Below are 25,468 nucleotides of genomic sequence, written 5' to 3' on the forward strand. Positions count from 1 at the left end.
CTACACTACTTAATGTGGGCGGCATATTAATGTGGGCGGCATATTAATGTCATCTTCTTTTCCAACACTCCCCCTCAAGTTGAGTAATGGTATCCCCGATACTTAACTTGCCAAGGAATTCTTTGAATTTTGTAGGACTCAACGCCTTGGTGAGAATGTCTGCCAGTTGTTCCTCAGATCGGACAAATGGGAACTCGATAATCCCGCTTTCAAGTTTCTCTTTGATAAAGTGACGATCGACCTCCACATGTTTGGTCCTATCATGTTGTACGGGATTTTCTGAAATGCTAATTGCAGCTTTATTGTCACAGAAAAGCTGACTCCTCCGTGTCGGTGGGAATCCAATTTCTGTTAATAATCTTCGAAGCCAAAGTATCTCCATAAGACCGCTCCTGATCGCTTCCGCACTTGACAAGGCAACCACTTTCTGCTTCTTACTCCTCCACGTGACTAAATTGCCCCCAACAAAGGTAAAATACCCTCCAGTTGATTTTCTATCAACTAGATTGCTTGCCCAATCTGCATCTGTGTACCCATCAATTTCCAAATCTTCCTTTTTCTCTAGGAATATCCCATAATTGGATGTTCCTTTTAAATATCTCACAATTCTCGTGACAGCATCCATGTGATCTTCTTGAGGCTGATGCATGAATTGGCTCACAACTCCAACGACATATGCGATGTCGGGCCTGGTATGAGAAAGGTAGATGAGTTTTCCTACTAGCCGTTGGTATCTTTCACGATCTGTAGGTTTAGCTCCATCTACAATTTTCAACCCATGGTTGGGTACCATTGGAGTTTCAGCAGGCTTGCAGTCAAGCATACCTATTTCGGTGAGCATGTCAAGTATATACTTCTTCTGCCTTAAGAAGATTCCGTGCTTGGATCTCAACACTTCGATCCCAAGGAAGTACTTCAAAGCTCCTAAGTCCTTCATTTCAAATTCCTTGAAAAGATTCTCTTTCAGATTCTGGATTTCTTCAATATCATCTCCTGTTATGATCATGTCATCAACATAAATAATCCAGCATGTCATTTTTCCATTCCTTTCTTTCAGAAATAGTGTGTGATCTGAATGGCTCTGTTTAAAGCCATGTTTGAACATTGCCTGACAAAATCTTCCGAACCATACTCTGGGTGATTGCTTTAACCCATAGAGGGTCTTTTTCAATCTGCATACCTGCCCTTTTCCAAATTCTTCGTACAGACCTGGTGGGACCTCCATATAGACTTCCTTGGTCTTCTCAAGTTCACCATGAAGAAAGGCATTTGTCACATCCAACTGGTATAATGGCCATTCTTTGCATGCAGCCACAGAAAGAAGAGTTCTTACTGTATTTAGTTTGGCCATCGGGGAGAACGTTTCCTCATAGTCTACTCCATCCTTTAGCAACCAATCTTGCCTTATATCTCTCGATTGAACCATCTGCACGTCGTTTTATGGTGAAGATCCACCGACAAGCTACTGGTTTCTTTCCCGGAGGTAGAGTACATTTCTCTCATGTTTCATTCTTTTTCAGGGCATCAATCTCCTTCTTCATGGCTTCCCTCCAGTGCTTGTGTTGCATTGCCATCTCGAAGGATTGTGGAATCTCTTCTTCTTCATAGAGAGCAGCTTCGAACGCTCTAGCCATTTCAGTAAGGTGTCCCTGGGTGAAATTTGCAACTGAGTACCTTGATTTTCGTCCTTTCCAGTCTGGAGAATATCGTCGAGGAGGAATGCCCCTCGTACTCCTGTGGGGTAATCTGCCATGTCCTGTCTCTTGTTCTGTAGATGGCTCTTCTGTATCACTTATATTTTCCCTGCCACTGTTAGCAATTTCGGGCAGAGTACCAATATTGGGATCAAAAGTTTTTACCTCAGGTCTCAAAGACTGGTCCGATAGTTTGGCTGGGTCCTGAGGCGACATGTTCTGTTCATGGGGAATTGGCGTTGTTGGACTCTCAACTGTGATAGGATTTTTCTCCCCCTGAACGGTTTCTCCCCATAGAGGTAGCCAATTGAGTGCGTCACTATTCGGGTTACCTGGCTCACTCTCTCCCTGACCACTAGATTGGCTATAGAAATATTCACTTTCAACGAAGTCACAGTTCATAGTGACATACATGCGATCTGTTGATGGGTCATAACATCTATACCCTTTCTGATTTTTTCTATACCCCAAGAAAACACATTTGACAGCACATGGTGAGAATTTATCGCGATCATTTTTGGGTATGTGAGCAAAGACAGTGCAACCAAAAACTTTGGGTTCAAGAATGAGAGAAGAGGGAATTGAGTGTTTTTTAGAGAATACCTCTAAAAGGGTTTTGAAGTTTAGGATTCCTGTGGGAAGACGATTTAGAAGGTAAACAGATGTGGCTATGGCTTCAGGCCAGAAGGTTTTAGGGATGTGGGACTCTATCAGAAGTGCATGGGTGATCTCCAAAATATACCGGTTTTTTTGCTCAGCCACCCCATTCTGTTCCGGCGTGTAGGCACATGTTGTTTGGTGAAGGAGACCTTTTTCGGTAAAGAAGGTTTTCATGCTAGAGTTCACATATTCTCTCCCATTATCAGATCTAAGGATTTGGATTTTGGTGTTGTACTGGGTTTGGACAAGGTTATAGAACTCAGTGAATTTTCCAAAGACTTCTGATTTTGATTTCAAAAAATAAATCCAAGTCATACGAGAAAAATCATCAACAAAAAGCAAAAAATATCGAAATCCTTGACCCCCGGTAACGGGCGCAGGGCCCCAAACATCAGAGTGAACTAAAGCAAAAGGAGTTTTTTCTCTAGTTTTGTTCAACTTGAAGGAATGTCTATGACTTTTAGCCAAAACACACGTTTCACAATTCAAAACATATGAAGAAGAAACTAATTTGGGAAAGAGTAAACGGAGATATCCTATAGATGGGTGCCCTAACCGACGGTGTAGGAGCCATATCTGTCTTTCATTCAGTCCACGACTTAGCAGTGCAGTACTATGTTGGGCAATCTCATCAACGTAGTACAGTCCATGTCGCTCAGTGCCACGCCCAACTATCGTTCCCGTCTTGATATCTTGTAACATGCAAAAACGAGGCTGCATTAGGAGTTTGCAGTTAAGTTCTTTCGTGACGTGACTCACAGACAATAATTTGTGGGAAAAGGACGGAACATAAAGACAATTGGAGAGGCGAAGGGTTGGTGATATAGATATAGTTCCCGCCCCTTCGACATGTGCTAACTCCCCACTGGCTGTTTGGACAAAAGGTTTCTTTGATTGGGATATATCTAAAAAATCGGATTTATCGAATGTCATTGTGTCAGTTGCACCACAATCAAAAATCCAATGAGAGTCTTTTGGTCCTATTTTTGAGGACGAAGAATATGCCAGAGCTTGGACCAAGTTTGTATATGGTGTGGAAGGTGGAAATTCAAACTTTCGGGTGTGATTGTGCATTTTCCGAAAGTTGGGGAAATATTTGGAAGTATTGTGATTTTCTGGGGTGGGTTTTTGGAATTCAGGTATAAGTAGGGGTGGGGTTTCGAAAATATTGGTGGGGTGGGGTGTTTTATAGGATTTATGTGGGATTGGGGGACTGTTTTGCAAAAAATGGGGTCTTCTCCTAAAAAACCCTAGCCGTCCCCCCCTTTCACTCTCCAACTCCATTTCTGCTCCCACACCCGTCGACTCCCTCTCACCGTCGGCCTTCCCAACCGAGATCGGAGACCGGTGGTCACTGGTCCCTCCTTCCCTCTCATTAATTTTACCTTCCATCCAGGTTTGAGTCGATGCAATTGATGCTTTGGCCACGTTGACTGGGTTTGCGCCGCCTCCGCCACCCTCTGGTGTTGCGCCGCAATTAGGGTATTGTGGTGGTGGAGCGACGACGTTGCCGCCGCTGGATGAGGGATTGCCGAAGCCGAAGCCGCCGCTGCCGTTGCCTGTGGAGTTGCCGAAGCCGCCGCCTCCGCCGCTGACCGTGGGTTTGCCGAAGCCGCCGCCGCCGCTTGTGGGATTGCCGAAGCCGCCCGCCGATCCTCCGGTGTAGGTGGCTCGGTCTCCTCCAATCATAATGGCGGCTGTTGCCCTTCCATTCCCGGCGCCACCTCGTTTTCCATTTTGGCGAGCTCTCTTCATCTCTTGCCACCATTCGGGGTATCCGTGGAGGTGGAAGCATGTATCCCGTGTGTGTTTTTTTCTTCCACAGTGTGAGCAAATAAGCTTGTTCTTGTCTTCATCTTGTTTTCGATTTGGTGGGAATGGTGTGCAGATTTCCGGTGGGGTTTGCGCCGCTGGAGTTGGGCGGTTTCTGTGGAAAGCTCCCAAGCCGGCTGCGATTCCAAATGGGTCTGGTTCGGGCTTGAGAACCTTCTCGTTGACAGCTTCCCTTCTCACCATACCATATGCTCTGCGAACGGATGGTAACGGATATGTATTTAGTATTTCCCGTCTGATCTTGTCGTATTTGTCGTCTAAAGCCCATATGAATTGGTAGAGTCGATGCCTCTGTGTATGTTTGTTGTACTTCTCGATGCTTTTGGGGCTTTCCATGGGATTGGGATCTCTTGCATCTATTGAGATCCATAAGTCCTGGAATTTATTCCAGAGGGATTCCAAGCTCATATCTCCTTGCTTAATTGTCATCGCCTGCCTGTGTAGATCATGTACTTGAAAGGGGTCAGCTCCACTTCCATAGGTGATTGCCAGACCTTCCCATAGGTCTCTGACTGTTTTATACTGTGAAACTTCATTCCTCAAACTGGATTCAATGTTGTTGATGATCCAATTGAAGCAACAATGATCCCGTTGTTGCCATATCGCGTAGCCGGGATCGTTGGCGGTGGGGGGTTCTGATCCTCCAGAAATGTGAGAAATCAGTCCCTTTCCACCTATAGCTCGTTCCATCAAATTTATCCAAAGGGGATAATTATCCCCATTGAATTTGTCTTCTAAGCGGATTTCTCCCAAAGACTCCAGGTTTTGTGGTGACTGTTTTGGAGGGTTTTCTGGTATGTTTCCGGTTTTATTCATGAACTTCATGAATTCGGCAAATTGTGCCGCAAAATCTGCCATAGTATCGGCAGAGTATGGTTTGGTATTTTCTGTGTCAGAATCTGACATCTTTGGTTTTGGTTTTGCAGGGATAATGAAGGAAAGGCCGAGAAGGGTATGGGACTATGATGACATTGCTCTGAGTCCCCAAATAGAAATTTCCTGCTCTGATACCATCTTAAAGATGGTAATCGAGAGAGGTGGGGAAAGATTGGTTAGTCATTTGATAGAAAGAAGTGTATAGAGAAATATTTCAATGTTTGTTTTTCCCTTATGTTATAAATGTTCATTCACCCTAGTATTTATAGGGTGAGTGAGAACATTCTAGTACACCAATAAATGTGGTTGGTACTTTACAACACTTAGGAACTCTACACTACTTAATGTGGGCGGCATATTAATTTAGTTAAATTAAATTAAATTAAATTAAATTAAATTAAATTAAATTAAATTAAATTAAATTAAATTGTATCCTCCCTCTAAATCGCCGGTATACAGTTGTGGCATGTACTCACATTACTTTTCTCAGTCTTTACCTTCTCTAATCTCCACTTAAAAGGGAATTTTGATGTCAAGCTCCAATATTTGAATAATTAAGGTGAGAATCTTGTTTCTACTCACCTATTACACCTTTTTGGCATGTACGAATTGAAGTATTGCGAGTACAGGTTGGATTTTGGGCAATTAATTTTGATTTTTGTTAAATTGGATTTTCTAGGGTTAACTTGATCGCTCTCTCCCACCTCTCTTCTACCTTAAGTTCAATAGATTTTTACTGATGCATGAAAACCTAAATCAGCATGTGAGTCTTTGTTGTAGCTGGTCAATATTGTCTGACACTGATGATTCAATATAATCTAGTGCACCTCGATCCATTTCTATGCTTGAGTGTTGAAGTTTGTGAAAAATCTTGTCTATTTGCCATGTTTTTTCTTCAAAATATAAGAGCTTTTAATTAATAAGTGGAGTATCAACTACTGCACCATCTTCCTTTTTTTTTGCATGGAATTGCCTATAGTAGGAGTAAGAGAGAGAAGAATAGTGGTTGATACTGCTGCAATGAGGAAAAACTGGAGAAGAAATTGGGGGCTTGGATCCCCTGCTGTGGAGGAATCACAGCAGGGTGTGCTGTGTACACACATTCTAATTTTTTATTTTAAAAAAAAACTTTTTTTTAATATTACATTTTATTAATAAAATATTATGCTGTGAGTACACAGCACACCCTGCTGTGATTCCTCCACAGCAGGGGATCCAAGTCCAGAAATTGGTCAATTTACTTTTGTGTGCCGGCCAACAGCATGATAATAATTACCATTATTATTTTATTTTGATTAAAATGTTACATACACTTCGTCCTTAATTACTCTAGGCAGAACAAAAGGCTAAAAAAAGACATGTTAATCAACATGTGTATTACACACAAAACACAACAGTTTATATTCAGAGTTTGGTTGAATATTTTCCAAGGTGTTCAAGGTGCTTACAGCGAGTCTGCAGCCAAGAAGTCTTATCCAAATTGCTCTTTCAATATATCTATCAGCATGGTGAAGGCAGATGAAACTCTGTCTCTAAGTGCACAGGTAGGTATATCTATCTGGATATAGAAAAAGAAAGAATACATGTTGTGAATATTGTTATGTACTCCTATTTATGGTGATCAGGTAGAGTGGGGAGATCTGTTGGCTGAGGTGGGTGAATTACTTGAGGCCTGGCCTTAAAAAGGGGCTGTTAACACCTCAGGAAGAAGGCATCATTATCGAACTTCACGCCCTTTGGTGAAACAAGTAATTCACCTCTCTCTCTCTCTCCCCCTCCATACATTATATATATATATATGTGTATATTGTGTTGTATATGTATCCATACCAAACTTAAATTTGGATTGAGAATCTCAAAGTCAATTCAAGTGACTTAGTCATGATTATAAGCTGATGGTAAGAAATAAGTATAAAAGGGCATGTTTACAGTGGCTTTCTTTCTTTCTCATCATGGTTTCTTTCTCTACTGTATTTTATTTATTTCTCTTCCTGTTTTTTGATTTATTTTTTTAAAGTTTTTCTCATCATGCAGCTATTCGCCATGCCTAAACAGCTTTGGGACTTTTTCCAGCAGATATTGTTTCTCCTTACTTTTTGTCTCGACTGCCAGGATTTCGGATAACTTATCTCTGCTAACTATCCACATATCAGTTTTGACTTTCAGGGATAATTCTACAGAAATGGGAGGTTGCTGTTGGTTCTATGCATATGATGCAATGAAGCTAACTAGGTCAACTCCATTTTTTCATCTAAGTGCTATTTCCATAGAGTATAGAGATGGGAGGTTTCTGTTTGTATTACTTTAAAGACTTGTGATGAATGTTCAATCACCATAAAATAAACTCTTACCAGGACTAGATATTTATCCACTTACCTGTTTTTTTTAGTAAAGATACTTTGAATGTTCTTGTAATATGGCACCTTATCCTTTTATCTTCTAACTAAGACTCTTGAGTTTTTAGAATTGTATTACCTTACTACACTTGTTTTTTTGCAGTTGTCTCTTTTTCGGAGATGTTATAGTTGAGGATAAGATTTTAGCTCCAAGGGTAAAGCTATTTCTTTTTTATTTTTTCTCTTATTTATGGCCATTCACCAATAATCACTCACCTAAAGACCTCTCTGTCTGTCTTTTATAGTTTCATCTCTACCTAAATCTACTAACCCTGAGCCCCACTACTGCTATAATAAATAGAACGTGAAACATGTGCTATGAGAATATAGGTAACGGGGTGCTTGCTGCACGCGATGCTCTGGAATCCATTAAACGCAACCCACAGAGGTGGCCTTGCTGCAAACCTCACTCAGCTATTGGTGATCATGGCCTTGCATGCCAACTATTCAAGGTATAATATATGGGCTAAGTATTAAAACTTGTGATAAGATTAATTAATTTATGAACTTAAACAGGTTCTCGAACTGCTTCGAGAGTGGGCGAAACAGGAGATATTGATTTTATGAAAGACAAACAATCTATTTTATTTCACATTAGGAATATCTAAAATGTGTTGCTTTACTCTTAATCAGTTTTAGTCTAGTTACGCACGTCAACTTCCACAATATGGTCTCTTTGTGTGTGGTCAATTCAAAGATTTACTTTTATCGTCGAACATTTTTGCTACTATCTTCTTATGTTTGACCAAAATAACTGTAGTTAAATTCTTTTATTTTTATATATAAATACCTTTTCCCGATTCATTTTTTTTCATTCCAATCTCAAATATCAAAATTTTCTCAAATCCACTCTCCAAAAATGGATCCCGACGATGAGTATCAACGCGCATGGGATGAGGTCTATGGCGCGGTGGTTAAAGAGGTTGAGCAAGAAGTACAGGAGGAGGAGCGCAAGAAGTACAGGAGGAACGCGTTAGATCACCGCCGATCGGCGACACGTTAATTTTTTAACTTTTAACTTTTACTTTAACCTCACATGCTCCTACTCCTGCATCTTGGACATAAAAAGGAGTCTTTGGATGCAGTTAACATCTACTAGTATTTATGCTTGTATCATAGCTGATTTTGGTTACTGAATACTGATAAAGTCATCATGTGTTTCCAGATAGCTGCTTGAATGTTTGTATAGTGGTGTGAACTCTGTGCTTCCTCGTTAGTTTCATGAATAGCTGCATGCTATTTATTGCTGCACATTCTCCCAAAGCTTGGGTTGCTTTTTCTGTGTTTTCTGGGTTTGGATTTTTTTATTTTAGTGATTGCATCTGGTGTTCACATCTGATACCTTTGCCAGTGTGTTAACAATCTCCAATTTGGAACATATGTAGGTGATATGTTCACTGAGGAACAAAATGAATTGGTTGAGTCGGCTGCTGAAATGCTCTACAGCCTTATCCATGTCCGGTACATCTTGACCACCAAGGGAATGGCGGCAATGGTATCATCATTACTCCCTCAGCTTCTTTTTTTCTAACTTCCTCTTCCTTTAATTACGCTATCTAACTTGTCAAGCTGCAACCTAAAACAGTTAGAGAAGTAGAAGAATTATGACTTTGGAAGATGTCCAAGAGTTTATTGCTGTGGACAGCCTTGTCTTCCCGTTGGACAATCAGACATTCCACGCTCCAGTACTGTAAAAATATACTGTCCCAAATGTGAAGATATTTTCTATCCGCGATCCAAATATCAAGGCAGTATCCTTGTATGCTTTTTATCTGAAGCTTTTCATATTCTAGTAAATTCATGCTGTCTTTATGATCCACAATTTTCAACTGAGTGTATTGAGCTCGGGAACGGTAAGTGAGACATCCTGTTGGCATATGTTTCATTTTGTGATGCTTTCCTTAACTAGTATAGATATGGATGGAGCATATTTTGGGACCACTTTCCCTCATCTATATTTGATGGACCTATGGGCACCTCAAGCCACAGAAGCCTGTGCAGAGCTATGTCCCCAGAGTTTTTGGGTTCAAACTCCACAAGCCTTGACAACTGAGCCGTCATCACATGCAGTTGAAATTAATATAGCTTGGGTATATGTTTTGTATCTGGTGTACCAAGTGGCCTCGCAACAGAGGACAACATTGAATGGCAAAATTTATTGAAGGAAGAAAAAGAGCCTCTGAAGCAAGTTGGTCATTGTGTAAGCTAATTTACTTTCCATGCTGAGGGATGCTTGAAGCACTTACTCATGTAGTTTTTCCCGTGTGCATACTTATCAGCACTATGTTGAAATTTAACAAACATTGTAGGCTAAAGTCATCAAATTTTTACAACGAAAATTTTGACAAATATAACTACTAGTACATGTTTTCTCCATCTTCCGCACAATGGCACTCCACCATTCTATTGACGCAATGCATATGAATACGGCCAAACAATGTAATTTTGCAGCGAATTTGTTCTTGATGGATTAAGGATTTAGGTATTTCTTTTTACCCATTCTTACACGAGAGGGTATATCATTTCTCTACAACCAAATATTGGTAAATGGTAAGTAAGGGTGTATGGCAACGTTAATGCAATAGCTTTTACTTGTTGAAAGTCTGCTACTTGTCTGCTAGCAATAGTTGTCAATAGAATAACATAATGTGTTCTAGAAAATGAGGTTAAGCAATACTAACATAATTTAACCAACTATGACAATCCATGGACTAAAACGGCTACTGAGATTGCGAATAAAAAGGCAAACAAGTACCGAAACATATAATAGTACACATCATTTAAAATCAAGTTACAGCTGTACTTTTGACAGATATCAGTCTCAGTTTGATGAAAAAGTATAAGCACCCAAGTCCAAAGAAAATGATTAAGGATAACAATAGAGAAACCAAAATTCACTATGATATTTTTCCTAATATTTAACTCTCGGTCGCCTCCCTCAACCTTCGGATAGTGCTCCTAACAGTCACGGCACTAGCAGTGCTGTTACACAAAAGAATCAGAGTCAGGATACAAGAATTAAGCACACAGAGTGACTATTGGCACAAGTAAAGGGTCATTACTTTAATGTGTAGGCACCACCAGCCTTCACTTTGCCGCAGTCCTTGCAACCCCAAATGCCAACAGCCTGTCTCTTCACTGCATACTGCAAACCGGAAGATTGGATTAACAGATTTAGGAAATTGTGGTACTACAAAATGCAAGTTAAAGCATTTACTAAAAAGTGCATACCTTGCCGCAAAACTCGCAGAAGTACTTGCTATGCTGACTGACTTCCATCTTCTTGATTTGCTTCCTCAAACTAGCACCATAACGAGTGCCTGTGATTTCACGGAATTTCCAAGATTTAGCAAAATGTCGTGTACATAAATTAAGAAAAATACATAGAAAACAAACTATGGCGTGTGAACATAAGCCTGAGAGTAAAAACAGTTAGAAACAGTTAACAATTGGTAAATGAAACAAATCAACATTGAACATACCATATTTGCCAACAATACCAACCTTCTTGGTTCTCTTGGCCTGTACATAGGAATTAAAGTGAATTAAGTGTTAACAAGACTGAACAAATCTAACCTTTTATCTATAGCTAAACAAAGATGAAATGGGCAATCAAATGATCATTAAAGCAAATAACTTTATACTTGGAGTATAATATAAAATCTTAAAAATTTTGAAAGAAGAAATGTTTGCAACACCACCGAAATCAAATAACTCCGCCTCTAACAATTAGAGATTTTTAACAACCAAGATATAAATTACTCAAATCTAAAGTGCAAAGCAAACAACAAGGGCATTAATAACCGATGACCAAAGCGGGGGCACAAGTAATGCATAATGACAAAGTTAATCAAATTACACGTGAAAATGCATAATCAGCAAATGGCTAATTAAAGTAAATAACTTCATGTACATAATATAAATCTTGAAACATTTGAAAGAAGATATATTCGCAACAGAACCCAAAATCAAATAACTCCGTATTAAACAATGAAAGTTTTTTTAGCTGCCGATCAATACGTGACTGAAATTTACAGTGCAACGCAAGCAGCAGAAGTATGTAAATCAATCAAACTACTCGTGAAAATGCATAATTAGACTACCATCGAACCAATTAAACTGCCCAAATCAAGGGGAAAAGCAAGTGAAAAACAGAACCATAAGCAGCAGCAGTTGTTGATGCAATTCGGTTAACAACGAAAGACGTTGAGCAAAATGCAGAATCGCGTCGAAAAGGTAGAAGCTTACCATTGCAAACGAGCTAGAGAGACGACTGAGAGGCTGCAGCGACGAAAAACCCTAGATTTAACCCTAAATGCAATTGTGTGATTATATATAACCGAAATCTATTGATGACTTGCTAGCAAATGAATGAGCCCAAATTAGTTCGGCCCATTCACAAATATATGGGAGTTTGCATTAGTTCGGCCCAACGTGTTTGGGCCCTTTTGTCTTTCTAATATGTTAATCAACCAAGTAGATTTAAATAATTTTATGCAGTGTTCCATTAAATTTATTTGTGTCCTAAGAAATAAGAAATACTAATATCTTGGTAAGATGTGATTATTTGGTAAATCAAATAAAATGAATATTTAGGAAGTACAAATATACTATGTCACATTCAACAACAAAGGCTTGAGCAATAAAAAAATTAAATCAATAATATAAAATAAATTAAATATATACTTACATATTATTTTTATGTAGTATTATTGTGCTAAATAGCACAGTCGGTCATTAAGAAAAAATATGTGTAATGTATTAAATAAAAAAATTATAAAATGTAAAGTAAGAATAAGAAAATTTGTTAGTACTACTTTTTACTGAAAAAAATAAATGACTTTACTATTATGAAATGCGCAAAATGAAAATGATTACACTATAGAACGGAGAAAATACTACTATTAATAATTAATTAATTTATATTGGCTTCCCAAATATTATCGGTGATAGATTGTATAATTATTCACCATGAAACACCCAAAACTATATCCAATGAAAGAACATAGTTACCCAACAAAATGATGAGAAATCAACAAGTAGATAAAAGTTTCAAATTCATAACATAAACTGATAAAGGTTATTTTTGTTACCAATAACAATAATATAACACTAAATTAGACAAATTCATTACTCGAATCACTTTATAATGTCGACTAAAGCGTGTATTAACTGTAGCACCCCCAAAATCACTTTTCGAATATAGCCAATTTAATGCAACGACCATAAAATACAGACAATATTTTTGAGATCATCAAAGTTAAATGCTGAGAATATATGAATACGTATTTTGTACAATGATGATCCAATTATACACATATACAGAATAAAATAAACTCAAAAATAAAATACTCACTTAAATTCTCTCTCTAAAATTTATCTCCTCGCTTTCCCTTCATCTCTCTTGTTACCATAAAACACAAAATCACACACTTATTGCACACTACCTTTTATTTTATTTAATTTTTTTCTTCATCTCTTCCACTTTATTTTCTTCTCCTTCTCCGCACCCTTCCATCTTCTATCAACGGCGTCGTTAGGGCATGGCTCCCGCCATTCCCCTCTCCCAGTAGAAACCCTAATTGCTCTCTCACCTGCTGCAGGTTAAATTAGTTCCACATTCAGATTAATTTAATTGATTGGAGGCTGTTTCTCTAATGGAATGTGCAAAAGATTATTAATTTCTGGTGATTTTGATTTGATAGGCGGATCCTTTTAGGGTGATAAATTCATCTGAATTTCTCGAAAAGCGGTTCCTTTTGCCATAAAGACTAGGATTTATGTCCCATAATCAATCAAGGGCGGAGAGGAGCGAGTCCACGCAGTACAGGAAAACCGGCCGATCCGGTAGCTCCAATCAGCAGCGTCAGTTCCAAGGCAGCGCCTCCAGTAAGGGCGGTGGCGGCGCCCCCTTCAATTCTGCCAGCCGCAGGTACGCCTTCCTGAAATGAATTGAATTTGTACTAGGGTTTTGATGTTTTCCTGCACCTCCTTTTGCTTATATGGGTATGTGTAGATGATGAGCGTGAATGTAAGTGGTTGTTTCGTTTATTCAGGAACTAGGGTTTGGATGCTGGTTTGATGTTTTGTTTTTGTCTGTGTGATTCAGTTATAATAAGAAGTATAACAACAATGCCCAAGGTGGTCAGTCGAGGGTAAGAAGTCCGAATGTGGATTCAGATTCTGCTGGGCATGCTTTCCATAATAGTCCTCAAGAACAGCAGCCAAGTCATAGTACGTGAATTGATTTTTTGTAGTTTATACGTATTGCTTTCATTGGTAATGCTACTGTTTGATCACTGGCGAATGGAAATTACTAGTATTCTCTTATTATTTGATGTTTATTTTTATGACCCTGTGATGTTGGATAGATGGTGCCAACTGCCAATCAGAGATGATTTTTATGATTCTAAGAAATATGCACAAACAATGACATCACTATTCATCATTTATGTAAATTCCTTGAGTTCTTGGTATTATTGTTTATCAAGTTACCGGTTCTTATTTCTGATGAACTGTCCTATAACGATTTGTTTGAGGCATCTCTGGTTAGCAGCATATCTAACAATGTCAAGCTGACAGATGCTCCTGCTCACAAAATCTCTCAAGTCGTTCCCAGATCTCCATCTTCTGATGTTTCAAATGCAGCTCCAGCACCTAATGTTTCTGCTGCAAATCCGGAGTCTGGGCTGCCTAAAACACCTACAAAAGGTATGACATGGTGGTGTTCATGTACAGAATATTTGAAACTGTTGAAATTACTTTTAAGTTCTAACATACTCTCAGTACAAGTGACTCAGTGTTCATGACTTTGTCTTCTTTTCATTTGACTTTTCTGTTTGTAAATTGTTCCAGAAGATGCACCAGGGTCATTTTCCCTGCAGTTTGGTTCCATCTCCATAAATCCTAGTGCTATGAATGTAGTGCAGGTAATGCAGAAATCTTTGGTAGTCCTTTCAGTATTATTGTTTTAATCCTCAAACTCTGTTTTCTAATTACAGAAAGTGCTTTTTCTGTTTTGTCTTTAGATACCTGCTAGGACAAGCTCAGCACCACCAAATTTGGATGAGCAGAAAAAGGATCAGGTTAGACATTCTCTATATTTGATTTTCACATAGCTTCCAGAAGTTGCTTATAGATGATGAATGATAGTATTGTATGTTTTCATGTTGAAAAAATGCCAGGTGCTTTGAATGTCAACCTTATTTAGGTTTCTGATATGGTGTTTTCGATGATATCTTCAAAATGAAAAGAATTGATCTGGGGCAGTGGTTTTTGTCTATTTACTAGGAACCTCATCAAGTTATGCCCATATGAAATTTTTTCTAAGTCTTATTTGTGGGTTGTTGCTCAAGATTACTAATTTTGAACAACTTGCAGAATTATGATGAGGATAGTCTGCTTCAGTGTATTATGTTTTGCTAATAGGATACTTTCACTCCAGGCTCGACAAAACTTATTAAGGGCTGGTCCTGTGCCGATTCCCATACCCAAGCAACCAGTTGTGAAAAAGGATGCAGGTGTTCCCAACCAAACAAATGCTCGCGAAGTTCACTCAATTTCTAAGCCTAAGCGGGACATTCAGGTATCAGTTGTACCACCTGTAACTCAAATCCAGAAGCCAGGTGTGCATTCTATGCCTGGTATGCCCATGCAAATGCCATTTCACCAGATACAGGTTCAATTTGGTGGTCCTAATCCACAAATTCAGCCTCAAGCCTTGTCAGGGACACCATTGCCTCTGTCAATGCAGATGCCCCTGCCTATAGGGAATCCCCAAATGCAGCAGCAAATGTTTATTTCAAGTCTCCAGCCACATCCATTGCAGTCTCAAGCAATGATGCAAGGACAGAACTTTAACTTTCCACCACAGATGGCTCATCAGCTACCTCCTCAGTTGGCTAACATGGGAATCAATATGACCCCACAGTTTCCTCAGCATCAGGCTGGAAAATATGGTGCTTCTAGGAAAACTGTGAAGATTACACATCCAGACACTCATGAAGAGTTGAGGCTGGATGGTTCGCCTGCTCCTAGATCACATACTGTTGTGCCACCTCAGTCACAGCCTATCCCATCATTTCCTCAAAATCACCAGATGAATTTTTATCCTAATTCTTATAACACAAACTCTGTCTATTTTCCTGCTGCTAGCTCTGTTCCATTGAGCAGCTCCCAGATTCCACCCACTTCTCAACCACCAAGGTTTCACAATCAGGTTGGTTGGTAGTTTTATTTTAGGCTACTTGCTCTGCTCTCATTTTTATGCAAAGCATAGTGCATTGATATGATTGCTTGAAAAATATTCTGTTAGCTCATAACATTTTCGGTTCATCCCCTGCAGGTGACAGTGAAACCACCTCTTGGCATTCATGGGGAGAAAGAGCCGTTGATAGCTACAAGTTCAGTTTCTGTCAGAAAGGCAGAGTCTTCAGAACCATCAGCTTTATCTGGAGAGGATTCTGTTCGTCCACAAAAGGAAGTTGAATCATCATCCCTGATCTCTGTTCCACATTCGAAGCCTGTTTTAGGAGTGTCATCTACTTCTGCTGCATCATCAGGTTCTATCAATGTGGAAAGTGATGCATGCAACAATGCAACTCCTGCTTTAGTTCATATGGATGGTTCTGCATCTATATTAAAAAGTTCTGCCTATGAATCAATTAATAACGTAGCTCTTCCTGTTCCACTTAAAGATATACCTAATGAACCACTCAATCCAGGCCAGCAGGATCAGGTATGATGTCTGTTTGTCTATCCAGTTATGGGTGCTATCCTCGTTAAGAATTTTACCTGATTTATGGGCTTTATTACCCCGTTATTTCAGGTTGGCAAGCAACCGTCATCGCTATCAAGTTCGACTTCTCATTCCTTGGAACCTGAAGCTGTTAACACAAAATCTACATTGCCTAGAACTAATTTGGCATGCGAAACTTCCAAGGAATCAGTATCAACTAATATAGCTACATCTGAGGCATCTGATTTTACAAGTGAGAATATTGTACCCAATAGTGTAAATAGTAGACAACCAGAGCCTGAGATAACCGTGGAAATGGAAGGACAAGCTACATCTCAGAGTTTGGAATTTGATAAAGATAGTTTGGACACATCACTGAAGTCACTTTCGTTAGAATCACCAAAAGTAACTGGTGAAGTTGAGGAAAGTATTGGAACAAAAATCACATCTCACACAAGTGGTCTATTGGAGGGTACAGAGGAGAAGCCAGAAGAGTCTTTAGGTTGTCGTAGTGATGATGTTAACATGGCTGTTAATTATGTTGCATCTTCCCATATAGAAGGTGGTCAAAATGCTGATAATCCTGTGTCAGTGGATGGTTTATCTGCACAAGATGATAAGACTTCTATAGCAGACATAGAATGTCTTGATGATTCATCAAAACCTGATATCGAAGATATTGACAATAATAGGGACAGTTTAGTCTCAACCTCCTCAAGTGTCAAGGATAAAGTCTTGTTAGATGCAAGTGTGTCTAAAACTGCTCTACCCAGAGGGAAGAAGAAAAAAAGAGAATTATATAGGAAAGCAGAAGCTGCTGGTACAATTTCTGATCTGTATATGGCATACAAGGGTCCTGAGGACAAGAAAGATGCTGTGACCTCTGCAGAGAGCACTGAAGAATCAAGCAATAATAACATAAAGCAGACATCGTCTGAACTCTCTAGAGAGAATGACCTGTCAAATGAGAAACCTCCTCTGACTAAAGTTGAGCCAGATGATTGGGAAGATGCTGCTGAAATTTCTCCGCAGTTAGAAAGTTCAAAGAATGTAAATCAAGGTTCTGATGTAGATGAAAATGGATTGATGACTAAAAGATATTCTCGAGATTTCCTCCTTAAATTCGTAGAACAATGCACTGATCTTCCAGACGGATTTGAAATTAATTCAGAAGTAGCAGATGCATTGATGGTTTCCAATGTCAATATTCGTGAGTCACATCCTAGTCCTGGACGCAACTTTGACAGGGCGTCTGGAGGTTCAAGACTAGATCGCCGTGCTAGTGGCCATGGAGATGAGGATAAATGGAACAAATTTCCAGACCCACTTATGTCAGGGCGAGGAGATATGCGGGCGGATATTGTATATGCATACAATGCTAGTTTCCGGCCTGGTCAAGTCAGTAATTATGGTGTTCTAAGGAATCCACGGCCTCAAACACCCAATCAGCATCCTGGGGGCATCCTCTCTGGGCCAATGCAGTCCCTTGGCCCTCAGGGAGTATTGCTAAGAAATAACTCCAGCGCGGATAGATGGCAGCGGGGAACTGGTTTCCAGAAAGGTTTGATGCCTCCTCCTCAGACACCACCCCCAATTATGCACCGAGCAGAGAAGAAGTATGAAGTAGGTAAGGTTACTGATGAGGAAGAAGCAAAACAAAGGCAGTTAAAGGGCATATTGAACAAACTTACACCTCAAAATTTTGAGAAACTGTTCCAGCAAGTTCAGCAAGTCAACATTGATAATGTTGTTACACTGTCTGGGGTGATCTCTCAGATTTTTGATAAAGCTCTGATGGAGCCTACCTTCTGTGAGATGTATGCCGACTTCTGCTTTCACCTTGCTGCGGGCTTGCCTGAATTGAGCGTGGACAATGAAAAATTTACTTTCAAGAGATTACTCCTTAACAAATGCCAGGAAGAATTCGAGAGAGGAGAAAGGGAGGAACAAGAAGCAAATGAAACTGGTGAAGGTGAAAGTACACAGACAGAAGAAGAGAGAGAAGAGAAGAGACTCCGTGTTAGGAGACGAATGTTGGGTAATATTAGACTAATTGGAGAATTGTACAAGAAGAGGATGTTGACTGAAAAAATAATGCACGGGTGCATTGGTAAATTGTTGGGTCAGCACCAGAATCCTGATGAAGAAAACATAGAAGCTCTGTGCAAATTAATGAGCACAATTGGTGTAATGATAGACCACCCCAAAGCAAAGGACTACATGGATGCTTATTTTCTCATCATGACACAACTGTCCAATAATATGAAGCTGTCTTCCCGGGTAAGATTTATGCTAAGAGATTCTATTGATCTGAGAAAGAATAAGTGGCAGCAGCGGAGGAAAGTTGAAGGTCCGAAAAAGATTGAGGACGTACACAGAGATGCTGCGCAAGAACGGCAAGCTCAAACTAGCAGGCTTGGCCGTGTTTCCAGCATTGGTGGTTCGAACAGAAGGGGCCCGCCTGTGGATTTTGCTCCTAGAACTCCTAATATGTTATCTCCTCCAGGTTCACAACTCAGTAGTTTTCGTCCTGGCGGGCCACAGCTACGTGGCCATGGCTCTCAGGATGCTCGGACGGATGAGAGACATTCCTATGAGAACAGGACGATATCTATTCCTCTGCCTCAAAGACCCCTTGGTGATGCTTCCATAACACTTGGGCCACAAGGTGGTCTTGTCCGGGGAATGGCATATGGTGGTCAGCCATCTGCATCTAGCTCTCGTTTGGCTGAGATATCAAGTCCTGGAGATGCACGAAGGGTGGGCCCTGGTCTAAATGGATTCAGTTCTATTCCAGAACGGATGGCTTATGGCCAAAGAGAGGATCCCGTGCCAAGATATGCGTCGGACAGGTTTATTGCTCCTTCCAGTTATGACCAAGAACGGAATGTTACACATGGGAATAGAAACAAAGATCGCATTGATGAGTCTCTGCCTACTTCTCCACCTGCTCGTGATGCGCCCCCAACTAGCACAGAAAATACGTGGCCCGAAGAACACTTGCGGGGCAAATCGATGACCACTATTAAAGAATTCTACAGGTATTTTGTGCGTCCAACCTGGAGGTCATTGTTTCTTTATGTTATAATCAACTTGCCCCACGCCCCTTTTTATTGTTAATTAAGTTGGTTGAACTAAATGCTAGATTTCTCTTCAAAATTTTAAAGTGAAGTTGCATAGACATCTGCGACCAGCAGGCTCATTGTTGGGAAGTTGTTTTATTCCTAACACATCTTGCCTGTAATTTGTTGAGAGGCGCTTGGATGAATCAGCAGATGACATGAAAACGGAATGAATTAATCTGTGGAGATTCTTATTGTTTTACTTCAGCTAGAGAAATATATAGATGACTGCATATTGTAAAATATTCCTAGAGTTCTTTTTGTATGTTTGTGACGTCTCGCTCAGTCTCACCCTTCTGGTCCTTTCTTGCTCACATAAGTCCGTTACATTCTTTTTGAGTATCCGAACAAGATTAAAACCAACACTGTAAAGCTAAAATAGAATTAATTGAAGTTTTGATATGGAACTTATGATATGATGAAAGAGGAATGATAATCTTCTTTATTGCTGCCATATTTATTCAGTTTGTCACATAACTGGGTGCTTGGGGGTGCTAGTGGCACGAAGTTGTTTGGTTCCTGATGCTTGAGAATAAGAATTGTGCTAGTACTTCTTTCACCGGCTGACTACAATTTCAGTTTAGTGTCACATATTATCGGAAGAAACCTGTCTAGAATAGTTTAGTAGTATTAACTAATGGAGTACCACACCCTGAATTTAGTGCGTCAGTTGGTAATGAGTAATGATTGAGATGTTAATGACATAGAGAAAAAGGACGAGATATCAATGGCCCTGATAATCATGCCCAGGAACATTTACTTTTTCTTCAATGTTGGGTTTGAAATGCATCCTTCACTTAAAGAAACACGTGGAACACAGCAAATTCATGCTGTGGTCAGCTGATTGATGTTTTTCCTTCTTTTGCCTGAATATTTTGTGATATATGCACAAAGTTGCTGGTGTGATAGGCTTGAGATTATCTCGTTGGTACTTTGAGTATTTTGCTAAGATGAAACTCAATCTTTTTTCCCCAGTGCAAGAGATGAGAGTGAAGTTGCAATGTGCATCAAGGATTTGAATGCCCCTAGCTTCTATCCCTCAATGATATCTATCTGGCTTGTTGATTCATTTGAGAGGAAAGATATGGAGAGGGAGCTCTTGACAAAGCTTCTTATCAACCTTACAAAATCACAAGATGGCTTGCTAAGTCAGACTCAACTTGTCAGAGGGTAAGTCGGGACACGCTTTTGGTTGGTCGTTATTACTTGAAAATGTCCAATCCTCGTATCTGACCTATCATCATTTGACAGGTTTGAATCTGTCCTAGCTGTCTTGGAGGATGCCGTCAATGATGCCCCGAGAGCAGCTGAGTTCCTCGGTCGTTTTTTCGCAAGAGTTGTCTTAGACAGGGTTGTCTCACTTTCTGAAATCGGGCGGTTGGTATACGAAGGTGGAGAAGAGCAAGGGAGCCTTGTAGAAGCAGGGATTGCAGCTGATGTGGTGGGAACCATCTTGGACACAATCAAGTCGGAGAAAGGTGATTGTGTGTTGAATGAGATTCGTTCAAGCTCGAATCTGCAGCTACAGAACTTCAGACCTCCAGGTTCTAACAGGCCGTGCAGAATAGATAAGTTTATGTAGAAGACAACAATGTTTATCGAATCGGGTAGAGGAATTCATGTCTTTTTTCTTCTTCTTCTTAGGTAGTTAGTACAAGTTTTACATTTTCAGATATATTATACTATATCTCTCTCTCTCTATATATATATATATATAACTGCAGGCTGTTGTGGAGGAACTATCCTCTTGTTTGTTTTGACAAGATCAGGTCGTCGATTACAGGATTATCAAAGGTTCGATTGAGTGAGCATCTACTTGAAGTTATGCACTTTCTTTTACTTCTTCATTCTTCCCTTTTGAGCTACTTGTTTCGCTATATATATAACTGTTTTTATCAAAAATAGATGAATTAAGTTTGCATTTGCCGAAAATGTCTTTTCCAAGCACACAATGCAAAAAAGAAAAATTAAAATTCGGATATTCGAATGCCTGACCATGCAAATCAAGCACCGGAACCTGGTATTTGAGTCACCCAGATCAGAGAACGGAGTCGGGTACAAGTAGCAATTTGAAGGCTTAACCGGGTGTGGTCAAAACCGGGTAGAGTTCCGGACCCGTCCCCCTTGCCTGCTCCAAGATATGTGGTCCATGGGTTAGCACTAGAATGGGGAAAATAACAAAAATAATAGTATCATCATTTGTTAGAGTCGGTACACTATTTACACATGTATTTTGTTCTTATAAGAAGTATTTTACATCCCCATTGATTGAGAATTTATAAAAAAAAATTGAGAGCCTTGAAGAAGTAACAGAGTTATTAGCTTTTAATAATCTTTGACAAATATTGTATATTCTAGAAGAAAATATGAAATGTTTGACAATCCGAGCATTTAAAACCTTGACCTTTTCAACATCTCTTTTTCTTCCGCCCAAGTTTTCAGCTTCCTAAAACATTAAATTTTACAAAACAATATGAAGGACGGAATCCAATAATTAAAATACACGCTGAAATATGATTTAATTAATACATGTTGACACACAACTTGTAGTGTCTTTGGGTCTTCCCTTTGATGTGATTTATCATATTTGTCATAATTAGGCTGTGGATGCCTTTGAAGATCGGAGTAATTAATTTTATATGGAGTTTTATTTTCTATCTATTAATATCTAGATACACTTCATCCCTCTTTAACACAAATGACCTATTTCTTGAATGACGCAAAATTCAATATAATGATATTTTTATATTAAATGAAAAGAAAATAGACTATAAATAAGTAGGAGTATTACTTTTATTTTAAAAAATTAATCAGTTTTATTGGAATAGACAAAAAAGAAAACAAGTCATATTCATTGAAATAGAGGAAGTAAATTACTTTGAAACGTCATTATTATTAGCTACTTATACTAATCTAGTATAGTAATTTTTCTACGAATCACTTTCATCATTCTTGATTTGCCTAACTCAATTAAATAATATGGTTCTGCCCCAAATCTTTAAACTTAATGTCGCTGTTTTACAAATGTCTACTACGTGTCCCACCTTTAATCACTTTTACTATTAAATAATTTATGTTGCCCAAATTATTGGTATCTTCTGATTGGGCTCTACAAGAATCTCAATTTCTTTATTCAAATAGTATAATAAAATAATACAAAGGCAGTACAACTTTTAAGGAGAAGTATTCGTACAAACTTTAGGCAGCATACTCAAAATCATTACGTAAAAAGAATAAAAAATCTAAAGCAAATGGAGCTCACTTTGTAAAGATTTATTTGGTCATGTGTTTGTTTCACAGAAGTCTTCTCACTTTTTTTCTTTCATAAAAGTAATTTGCAAAGTGTGGACCATGTATTAGAATCTATTACATCGGTCCCGAAATTCAATTTTTATTTTCTTTTTTTAGAAAATAAATTTCGTATTACATGCACACACATTTTCGAAATAAATGTATATATATGAAAATAAAACATTAAATAGTTTATGTATTGTAATGTGTTGAGTAAGAAGTTCGTAGGTGAAGTACATATATCTAACATTTGAATTTTGAGTTTCCTAGATTCCAAAATTAGTAAACTGTCACATATCCATTGTTGTAGTAGAATCCAACAATTGCGTGTGTTATTACTTAATTCAAATTACCCACAATTTTAGTAGTAATAGTTATAATTGGGTTATGGAAAATGGTGTTTAATACAGTAGTATATTTAAAATTTACTCAACCAAATAATTTCCGACTAACGTATATATTTCATCCAACTTGCATAGTAGTATAATTAATAATAATGATAATATCTCCAAAGTCAGTTTTCGGTAACATATTTCTGTTTCAGTGCCCATGCCTATATATGGAATTTTCAAAGCTACGCTTTAACCTACGGAGTAATATTTAAATATAATAACAAAAAAAAAACTTTTCCTTTTTTCCACAAATGAAGTCCATGCTTAATTGCGAAAAAAAGATTACCTTTTTCCCCACACCCACTGACCCACACACAAAAAAGATTTTACTTCGTCTCAAAGCAATGGACACCAATCTCCAGTACTTTACTTGCTCAAAATTCAAGAAAATAATATACTACTAATAAAAGAAATTCTTGATCTTTGTGAGTTTGTTATACCCACAAATATATATATTTGTGCAGATTAATTAATCAATTGGTATACTACACTTCTTTAACAATTGCCGAGAGAGAGAATTGTTGAATTAACGAGGATTTATAGTATTTCATAGAATCACAATGAAAGGACCTTCATCATATAGACATCAAATTGCTATTTGATTCAAGAAAAAAAAAGCAAGAAACGTTACAGAAACGAAAAAAAAAGGAGAAAAAATCAAATCAAAACTGTATAGCAGGATCTTCTCCTTCTTCATCCTCTGCCCCACCTTTTTTCCTTTACAGATCAAACTCCATCTCTTAATTCTCAAAACACCTCTCATCATCAGGAATTTCGAGAGAAATATCAATGCGTTTCTTTTTTTCGATTTCCCCTTTATTATACTCCTCGTTTTGCGTTGGGAGATTTGAATGTATTTATAAATCTTGGGCTTATTAGGCAACAGCGACGGTTCCAGTTCTAACGGCTTTGTTGGTATCAGATTCCTCCGTAGTTGAATCCTTGCTCTGCCTAACACTGCTAGATCTCTTCGAAGAAGAGATTTTCCATCTCTTCTCCTTCGCCTCGTCCATCTCAATCTGCTCTTGCCGGCATTCCTGGCTACAAAATGGTGCGTTTCCTCTGCGAAATTGGAATGGACGAAAAAATAGGTTAATTAATGAATTGGCCAGGAAATTGAACCAAAACGAGATCTGATTTTGCGGAAATTGAGAAATTTCAACGAACCTGTACATGTAGATGTCACTGTTTGGGCTGAGATGCTTCTGGCAAAGAGTGCAGGAATCGAGAAAATGGGGCTGGTTGTATTCGCCTCCAGCGTAGTGAGAAGCGGACGGCCTCATCTTTGTTTTTTTTTCTCTTTTTTCGTAGCTGCTCGGCGGCGAAATTGGCGGTTCTAGGGCGGCGCGGTGGTGGCGTTGATTCTTGGTGTGAAATGAGGGAGGAGAGATGGTGTGGAGAGGTGGTGGTTTTATATAGTGAAATGAGAGGGCAAACGGGTGGGATGGGGCAAAACTTGAGTGCTGGACGGACCACATGCACCACTTACTACAACTACTCATTTATTTTTAAATTACTTTTTTGGATTTCAAATTTATAAAATAAAATTTCAAAATATCATCTTTATTGATTCTCTCTTTCTTTATCAGAATGGTTTAAATACAAGAAATTGTAAGTTCATATTATTAGTATCATAAAAAATGACAAAACTGTCTCATAAATCATGAAATGAGGATAAATTATTCTAGTTAGTCACGAAATGTTAAAATTTGCAATTATCTCCATCTACTTCTTTTTTGTTGAAATATAAGATAACACGACATCCATTACAATTTACACATGTACCAGCCTAACAAAGTAAGTTAACGTAATTGTAACATTTCACTTGTTTAGAATTGGTTGCCACATCATCACATATTTTGCCAAAAATAAAGTGAAAATTTCAATTTTCTATTTTATCGTAATTTGTTTTTTTTTTCAAATGGATCGGGATTTCTATCATGATTTGCTTGATCATATATGATTTTGAAGTAACGACGAACTCTTTATTTTTGTGCGAACAAACCAATTAGTTGCGGTTAGTTGGATTAATGAATCATTTGTGTAATTCTTGGGATGAAGCATATGTAACATAAATTGTTACAACAAGTTCGAATCGACAGGTATTATTGGTTGAGCCCACCAAGATTTAATTGAGGTTGGACCACTGGAATATGATTATTAATTTAAAAATAAATATATTTAAAACCAGTGGCAGTTTCCCCAAATCCAAGGGGTTGAATCCTGTGGCAGCAGAAGTAGTACACTGCATCTGTTAGACAACCAAGGTTTTCTGGTAAATAAAATAAGAACTTGTACTTTTTACTTTATATCAATATGCTCCCTTCTTCTTTTGACGAATCTTTTATAGGTTCATCAACTTTATTAGTATTTCATTTCATGTTTTGATACTCGTCCCTCTATTCCATAAAAATATGGGCAGATGAGATGACATATGAATTAATATAAAATTGATAAAGTAAAATAG

At 38.5% G+C, this 25,468-nt stretch overlaps 3 protein-coding genes and 1 pseudogene across 4 annotated transcripts; 2 read left to right on the forward strand and 2 right to left on the reverse strand.

The window, feature by feature from the left end:
- Positions 1 to 5,502: 5,502 nt before the first annotated feature.
- LOC121792601 lies at positions 5,503 to 9,822 on the forward strand (annotated as a pseudogene).
- Positions 9,823 to 10,211: 389 nt separating this feature from the next.
- LOC121792600 (60S ribosomal protein L37a) lies at positions 10,212 to 11,785 on the reverse strand. The gene is made up of 5 exons (XM_042190608.1): positions 11,708 to 11,785; positions 10,942 to 10,981; positions 10,691 to 10,779; positions 10,522 to 10,604; positions 10,212 to 10,441 (listed from the first exon to the last, which is right to left on the reverse strand). The coding sequence occupies exons 1-5, from the start codon at positions 11,708 to 11,710 to the stop codon at positions 10,378 to 10,380; spliced, it is 279 nt and encodes a 92-aa protein (XP_042046542.1). The 5' UTR covers positions 11,711 to 11,785; the 3' UTR covers positions 10,212 to 10,377.
- Positions 11,786 to 12,863: 1,078 nt separating this feature from the next.
- LOC121792602 (eukaryotic translation initiation factor 4G-like) lies at positions 12,864 to 21,081 on the forward strand. 2 transcript variants are annotated; one of them, XM_042190610.1, is made up of 11 exons: positions 12,864 to 13,062; positions 13,165 to 13,391; positions 13,569 to 13,693; positions 14,042 to 14,170; positions 14,318 to 14,388; positions 14,488 to 14,544; positions 14,904 to 15,677; positions 15,804 to 16,196; positions 16,287 to 19,237; positions 20,294 to 20,488; positions 20,570 to 21,081. In XM_042190610.1, the coding sequence occupies exons 2-11, from the start codon at positions 13,240 to 13,242 to the stop codon at positions 20,898 to 20,900; spliced, it is 5,178 nt and encodes a 1,725-aa protein (XP_042046544.1). In that variant the 5' UTR covers positions 12,864 to 13,062; positions 13,165 to 13,239; the 3' UTR covers positions 20,901 to 21,081. The 2 variants fall into 2 exon arrangements, with proteins under 2 accessions (XP_042046544.1, XP_042046543.1); XM_042190609.1 differs by having other exon boundaries at positions 12,865 to 13,062; positions 14,315 to 14,388.
- Positions 21,082 to 23,519: 2,438 nt separating this feature from the next.
- On the reverse strand, positions 23,520 to 24,390 carry LOC121765803 (FCS-Like Zinc finger 3-like). The gene is made up of 2 exons (XM_042162047.1): positions 24,169 to 24,390; positions 23,520 to 24,063 (listed from the first exon to the last, which is right to left on the reverse strand). Exons 1-2 carry the CDS (start codon positions 24,282 to 24,284, stop codon positions 23,877 to 23,879), a joined length of 303 nt encoding a protein of 100 aa, XP_042017981.1. The 5' UTR covers positions 24,285 to 24,390; the 3' UTR covers positions 23,520 to 23,876.
- Between the last annotated feature and the right edge of the window lie 1,078 nt (positions 24,391 to 25,468).

This window comes from Salvia splendens, chromosome 2, assembly GCF_004379255.2.
Source record: "Salvia splendens isolate huo1 chromosome 2, SspV2, whole genome shotgun sequence".
NCBI classification, from domain to species: Eukaryota; Viridiplantae; Streptophyta; class Magnoliopsida; order Lamiales; family Lamiaceae; genus Salvia; species Salvia splendens.

Coding starts and splice junctions, on each gene's coding strand:
- LOC121792600 (XM_042190608.1), bottom strand. Junction 10,780..10,941: donor TGGTATTGTTGGCAAATATG/GTATGTTCAATG, acceptor GTGAAATCACAG/GCACTCGTTATGGTGCTAGT. Junction 10,442..10,521: donor GGTGGTGCCTACACATTAAA/GTAATGACCCTT, acceptor TTTGTGTAACAG/CACTGCTAGTGCCGTGACTG.
- LOC121792602 (XM_042190609.1), top strand. CDS start 13,240: ATGTCCCATAATCAATCAAGGGCGGAGAGGAGCGAGTCCACGCAGTAC. Junction 13,694..14,041: donor AGAACAGCAGCCAAGTCATA/GTACGTGAATTG, acceptor TCAAGCTGACAG/ATGCTCCTGCTCACAAAATC. Junction 15,678..15,803: donor CACCAAGGTTTCACAATCAG/GTTGGTTGGTAG, acceptor CATCCCCTGCAG/GTGACAGTGAAACCACCTCT.
- LOC121765803 (XM_042162047.1), bottom strand. CDS start 24,284: ATGAGGCCGTCCGCTTCTCACTACGCTGGAGGCGAATACAACCAGCCC. Junction 24,064..24,168: donor AGTGACATCTACATGTACAG/GTTCGTTGAAAT, acceptor CCAATTTCGCAG/AGGAAACGCACCATTTTGTA.